At 42.9% G+C, this 6,847-nt stretch overlaps 2 protein-coding genes across 4 annotated transcripts in view; one reads left to right on the top strand and one right to left on the bottom strand.

Moving 5' to 3' along the window:
• Nucleotides 1-990: 990 nt before the first annotated feature.
• Nucleotides 991-3,677, bottom strand: RPS27A (ribosomal protein S27a). Its single transcript, XM_019424375.2, has 6 exons — nt 3,627-3,677; nt 3,440-3,504; nt 2,726-2,780; nt 2,252-2,337; nt 1,753-1,884; nt 991-1,174 (listed from the first exon to the last, which is right to left on the bottom strand). Exons 2-6 carry the CDS (start codon nt 3,485-3,487, stop codon nt 1,025-1,027), a joined length of 471 nt encoding a protein of 156 aa, XP_019279920.1. The 5' UTR covers nt 3,488-3,504; nt 3,627-3,677; the 3' UTR covers nt 991-1,024.
• Nucleotides 3,678-3,991: 314 nt separating this feature from the next.
• Nucleotides 3,992-6,847, top strand: part of CLHC1 (clathrin heavy chain linker domain containing 1) — a 40,813-nt gene continuing 37,957 nt past the window's right edge. For 2 of the 3 annotated variants that reach the window (XM_019423718.2, XM_019423873.2), the window contains exon 1: nt 3,992-4,099. The gene's annotated coding sequence lies outside the window, so the exon portion shown is untranslated. The remainder of the gene's footprint in view (nt 4,100-6,847) is intronic. The other variant, XM_019424250.2, reaches the window with a different exon arrangement.

The raw sequence follows: 6,847 nt of genomic DNA, 5'->3' as shown, positions 1-6,847 counted from the left end.
GCCTGGCTGGCTCAGTGGGTAGAGTTTGTGACTCTTGATCTCAGGGTCTGAAGTTTGAACCCTATGTTGGGTGCAGAGATTATTTTAAAAAATAAATTTAAAAACAAGTATCTTGCTTTATTATAGAACTAGTTTTTAGTGAAGGGAAGAATTCACTTCTGGCCAAAAAATACCCAAGTAGCTCTACCAGGTGTTAACATGGATAACTTGTCAAAATGCTACAGAGATAGGAAACATTATTTAAGATGCCTCCAACTAGAAATCCTGTTAAGAATGATATGACATGGTAAAAGGGAATTGTTCATTATCAGTGCCATTGAATGTAGTAAGTCCGTTGCATGTTTTCATTGAGTGGTATCAAAACAAGCAAAACTCCCTCAATTTAGCTCATGGGCAAAATATAGTGAAATATTGCTTAAAACTTTCTCAACATTTACAGTACTAGTGAACAAATAGTTTAAAGTTCTAAGATTTCACACTCAACATTCAATAAGAATGTTCCCATGTACTGTACACTGCAAATATACCAGCCAAACCACCCAGGGACTCAGGATAACTTAGCCTTTATATTTCTTATATATGAAACAAATATGTTGTAGTCTCTTTTTAAGGCAAGGTGTAACACCCATTCATACCAGTGTTTCTCAAGTCGGCGGGGGTGGGGGGAACAGACAGCCTCCACCCTACCATCCCAGGATCATTTGGCAGTGTTTGGATACACTTGGTGGAAATGGTGTGCTACCGGCATCAGGTGGGTAAGAGAGGCCTATGATGCACAACCCCCACAACAAAAATTTATCTGGTCCAAATGTTAACAGTGCCAATGTTAAAAACTAACAGAAATACAAACTGGCTTGTATCTAGACAGTTGATATTAAATACAACCTAATTCTGCCAAAGTATATGTAGGTTATCAAAGAAAATGGTGTGATCTTCAATTTGATACTTAAAAACCACTCTTTAAGTGACTAAAAAATTTCAACAATTGAATGTTAGTTCATGTCTTTTATTAACCCATATACAGTTACTTGTCTTCGGGTTTGTTGAAGCAGTAGGTCAGACAACATTTGCCACAATAATGTCTGTCAAAGTGGCTAGCCATAAAAACTCCAGCACCACATTCATCTGAAGGGCACTCCCGACGAAGGCGACTGATTTTGCCATTCTCATCCACCTAAAAAGTACAAACCTGCTGTTAAGGTAATTTTACAATGTATTCTGATGTCTAAGTTAAGGGACTCAAAATATTCAACCTCATTAAAGTTCACACACTCAGTACAGTTCAGTCTTGCAAGTGGTGGACAGATCTAAGACCTAAACCCAGATCTGACTTCAAAATCAGAACTTTAATTTGGAACAAGCAGCTTAAAGTGAAGCCCATCATATGAAGCTTGTTCAAACACCAAACAGGAACAAAGCTTTTAAAGAGTTTGATACCACAAAACAGATGAACATGTTGGGGGGGGGGGGGGGGGGAAAGGGAAGCAAACCATAACTATAGCGAACCAAAAGGATTGATGGAGGGACACGGGTGGGATATGGGCTAAATGGGTGATGGGCATTAAGGAGGGTACTTGTTTATGATCAACACTGGGTGTTATATGTAAGTGATGAATCACTAAATCCTATTCCTGAAACCAATATTACAAGTTAATTAATTAGAATTTAAATAAAACTTGAAAGAGTTTAAAACCAGAGGTGCAAACAAAATTTATTAATCTACAGATAGAAACTTATTCTAAGTTGGCTCACCTTATAGTATTTCAGGACGGCCAATTTAACCTTCTTTCTCTTATGCTTATTCTTCTTGGGAGTGGTGTAAGACTTCTTCTTCCTTTTCTTAGCACCACCACGAAGTCTCAACACAAGATGAAGAGTGGACTCCTATTAATGAAAGAGTATGAAACAGGCTTTAAAATGATTAATGTTTACATTCATTAAGAAAGGGCAACTAGCATCATGCATCTTCTAACTGGATGGCTAAGAAGTACACAATACCAGAGAACAGGAAGTTGTGGAGGGAATATTAACTACTTGTTTATAGGGAGATCAAAGAACACGTTGTATCACACCAGGAATGCAATCCACAAAATCCAGAACGTGAGAAACTTTAACAGTGCTTGTGAAATGTTAATGCAGGGGTCACTAAGAACCTACTGCTAATCTAATGCTATGCGCCCCCACTTTTGTGTGGTCAAAACTTACAAAATAAGATTTACATTTAAAGGACTGCTCTGTCCTCCAAACAGACCTTTTGAATGTTGTAGTCAGACAAAGTACGTCCATCTTCCAGTTGCTTGCCAGCAAAGATCAATCTCTGCTGATCAGGAGGAATTCCTAATAAAACAGTCACATCAGAAGAAGCATATCTGCTTAAGATTTATAAATAATCCTTAATCAAATAAAGGGTACTAATAGCAGTCACTATAAGCTAGGCATGGTTTTAAATGCTCGTATAAGTTAACTCATTTAATCCTAATGACCATACGTGTTAATAGTATCTTCATTTTACAGCTAAAGAAATGCATGTAGAGAATTAAATAGGTCGCCCAAATTCACACATGTGAAGTGCACCCCTTTTTGGCTCCATGCTCATATTTATTATTTCAAAAGCATTTGACTTTGTCATTTCGACCTCTTTCCATCCCACCCACAGCAGGTATGTCTAGTAAGTAGACCGGCGCCAGTACAGGTTAATTTCTCTGAGCTGTACAGTATTACTTGCCTTCCTTATCCTGAATCTTGGCCTTCACATTTTCTATTGTATCTGAAGGTTCGACCTAGGAATTTTAAAATGGAAATATATTGATAATGTTAAGAAACTAGAATACCCAATTTAATTTTTTTAATGTTTATTTTTTTTAGACAGAAAAGAGAGCGCGATCGAGCGGGGGAGGGGCAGAGAGCTAGAGGGAGACACTGAGTCCGAAGCAGGCTGCAGGCTGAGCAGTCAGCAAAGAGCCCCATGCCGGAAGCTTAAGCGACTGAACCACCCAGACCCCTCATACCCAGTTCAACTTTAAAGTTACCCCCAAACCAAGCTGGTGGAGGGCGGAAGCCTACCCAACAGAGCTGACCACTTATCCAGGGTGCAAGCAACCCCTGCCAGGTCCGCTGCTGGCGTGCACACTTCCTGAGCCCAGGGCAGGCGGGCGGCGGCGGCTGGGCCACACGTGTTCGCCCCCACCCGTGGGAGCGCCTCCTTCCCCCTCCGCAGGAGCCTGACTTTGACTACCTGGCCAGAACCACTAGAGAGGGGAGTGCCCACTCTTCAGGTATCTAAAGTCAGCCCTAGGCCCCTACTCAGCAAAGCCTCAACTCAGAGCCAGTCTTCTGAACCCAGACTTCTAAACATTCTACTACAGAAAGCGGCACGGATTCCTAACTCCACTTCAGGCCCACATTCAGGCCTTGACTTCCTCACGCCACCTGGCCATACCTCAAGAGTGATAGTCTTCCCTGTAAGGGTCTTCACGAAAATCTGCATCTTGGCGGCGGTTCCACCTAAGGTTGAGCCAAAAAAAAAAAAAAAAAAAAAGAAAAAAGAGAGAAGTCAGACCTGGGGAAACAGAAGAGAGCGCCCAATAGGCCGCTGGGCGGAGAGAGGCCCAGGAGCACACACTCACCGCAGATGGCGGATCGGAAAGGAAAGCTACGCGCCGGCCCACGGGGTTTCCCGGCGCCCCCGCCAGAGGCCCCACCTCGTAGGTGGCCACACCAAATGCCGTACTGCTGTCACGGCGGCTGTCTAACAACATGCCAGACTAGGGCGCGAACCTCATTTCTCCTCTCTACCCTGAACTTATTTCTCACTTTAACCCTCAGAATGCTGTCGAAATAGTAGATTTAAACAAATAACAATGGCTTTAAAAGGCTTTTGTCATACAAGCCACGAGACTAGTAGGGTCTTTAAAAGGGGGTGGGGTTGAGGGGGCCTCATTGAGGAAAGGGGAGGAAAAGGAAGTGTCTTCTGGGAATTGTAGTTTTATACTGATTTCTTTTAGTTTGGACTACTTGTCCCAAGATGCAGTTCCACACCCCCGGTTCCCTAGTTACTGTCTCCAAGCGCTGGAGTCAGTGTTTGGAGAAAGGGATTAAGGTGAGAAGGGAGCAAGGCCCAGGGGGAGTAATGGTTTCGGGGAAGGTGGAAACGGGTCGGAAATGACTAGGAGGAAAGGTTAAGAGTCGGGAGAAGGATCGGGGAACGAAGGTACCGTTCACTTACATACTGAGGTGGTGAGGGGCGGAGGATAAGCGACCAGCCATCAGATGATTTGGCCTCCAGGAGAAGGGAATTCCTGTGGCCAGCTCCAGGCAGACCGAAAGATAGGTAGTATCTTAAAACCCTCGGGTTTATCTTTTTCTGTCCTGTAGCCCTTCCTCGTCTTCAATCCCCAAATCTGTCCTAGTTTGAGTAAGGTTCTGGGCATTGTGTAGGTGTAGGACTCCTAAGTGAGAAACAGTTTAACATGTTGAAGATCTCAGGAGTTTTCACAAATGAAGTCATGTGGGAAAGAACCTGCAGAATGATTATTTAGTTGTAGAATTTCCAGGTGGGGACATTTCGTTTGTGAAGGTACCAAGAGGAAGATTTTGGAGTATGTGTAGGGTTCGCTCCTAGTTCCGCGGACCAATTAGAAGCAAGTTACACCTTCCTCTGGCCTTTCTTCACTGTGCGAACCACGGAATCCTTTGTAATGTACCTTCCCTAATGCCTTCTCTTTTTATCTTTCCATGCCTCTCTGCATCTCTATCCTCAACCTCAAATTCAGGCCGTCCTTAATATTCTCCTGGAAAAGTTAATCTAACTTCTTTTTTCTTTTTTTAATTTTTTAATGGTTATTTATTTTTGAGAGAGAGCGAGAGAGAGCGTGCATGAGTGGGGGAGGGGCAGAGAGAGAGGGAGACACAAAGTCTGAAGCAGGTTCCAGGCTCTGAGCTGAGCTGTCAGCACAGAGCGCAAGTTGGGGCTCAAACCCACGGACCATGAGATAATGACCTGAGCCGAAGTCGGACACCCAACTGACTGAGCCACCCAGGTGCCCCGAGTCAATCTAACTTCTAACCTGCCTTCAGTCTTTCTCTTTTCTAACCGACCCTCACCTTTGCCTCCAAAACATTCTAAAAAGTAAAGGTAATTATGTCATATTCTACTTCACCTTCAAGGATAAAATCCAAATTCTTCAATATGATATTCAGACTCTGCCTTCCTTATAGCCTAATCTATCACACCCATTACATACTTTACACTTTAATGACTGAGCTAATTGAGGTACCTAACTTATGCTTTCTCATGCTTTGGCACTTCTAAAAAATCCATTTCTTTTTCTTAGAACATTCTTCGTCTCATATTCTGCCAGCTAGTCCCCATCTTTACAACAAAAGACCTTCAAAGAGTTTTCTATACTCATTGTCTCCAGTTTTCCCCTTCCATTAAATGAATCTACTATCAAGCTTCTGTCTCTACCAAGCAATGGAATAGCTCTTGTGGTCACTAATGAATCCCATATTGCTAAATTCACTGGTCATTTAATCTTATTTGATCAAATCAACATTTGACACAGTTGATTACTCCCTCCCTCTTTGAAATGCTTTTCCCCCTGACTTCCAGGATACGTCTCTCTCTTCTCTTTCCCTTGACGGTCTTTTCCAGGCTTTTTTGTTGCTTCCTCTTGATCTACCAGACCTCTAAACTTTGGAGTGCTTCCAAGGCCCAGTCTTTGGACTTCTGCTTTGTTGACATTTCCCGGGTCATTTTCATTCTGTCTCATAACTTTTAAATACCATTTGTATGCACATGACTGATAAATTCCTATCTTATCATCACTAAGGCCAAAAACTTTATGGTCATCCTTGATTGTTCTCTCATATCCCCCTACCCTCATATGCACAGTGAATCTTCTTGGCTTTATTTTCAATGTACAGAACACTTCTCACCACCTTTATTGTTACCACCCCGATTCACACCACCCTTATCTTTTGCCCAGATCATTGCATAGCCTCCTAACAGTGCTTCCAGCTTTGACCCTTGTCTTCACAGAGCAGCAGGAAATGTATGTATGTCAGATGTCACTCTTCTGCTCACAGCCCTCCAGTGGCTTCCCATCTCATTCAGAGTTAAGAATAAATTCCTATAAGTGAGGTTGTTGCTCCAGCCCTGGAACCACAAGGCCATAATCCAGCTCATTGTTCCTCTTGCCAAGTCTGCCTAGTGAAAGTGGCACCTTTTTCTAACCTGCACAAAGGTGCCGCATGGGCTGGGAGTGGTCCTGCCTTAGAGGGCTTCTATTTTACGTGATCTGGCAGCTACCTCTCTGACCTTATCTTTTCTCTCCCTTTCCCATTCTCTCCTAGCCCTGCTGGCCTTCTTGCTGTTTGTTACACATGCTGTCCTGCTTTGAAGATTTGGACTTCCTGCTCTGTATGCATCAACCACTCTTCTCAGGAATCTTCACACTACTTTTTTCAGATTTCTAAAATGTTACCTTACCAGTGAGGGCTTTCCTCTTTCCCGACTTAATGCCTTGTATAAAGTAGCATCCTCCCACCTTCCTTTCTAGTCCCCATTCCTTGTTTTATTTATTTATTTATACAACTGTTTACTCCCATGTGTCATCTGTATTTTGTGTGTTGTCTGTCTCTCGGTTTGAATGTAACCTCCAGGAGGTTAGAGACTTTATTTTGTTTGATGCTGTATCTCTAATGTCTAGAATAGTGGCAGACACAGTAGATGACCCCCCCACCCTGCCCAAACATTTATTGAATAAATACATGCAGCCCAACATAAACATTGCACTTGGGACGATTCCATTAGGTATTTTACCTGATGTTTCCCTGCCCTCTCCCA

The sequence above is a fragment of the Panthera pardus genome, unplaced genomic scaffold, assembly GCF_024362965.1.
Source record: "Panthera pardus isolate Hobbes unplaced genomic scaffold, ASM2436296v1 HiC_scaffold_25, whole genome shotgun sequence".
In the NCBI taxonomy this organism is placed as follows: Eukaryota; Metazoa; Chordata; class Mammalia; order Carnivora; family Felidae; genus Panthera; species Panthera pardus.
The sequence above is the reverse complement of the archived record's forward strand: the minus strand, read 5'-3'. Positions and strand labels throughout refer to the sequence as shown.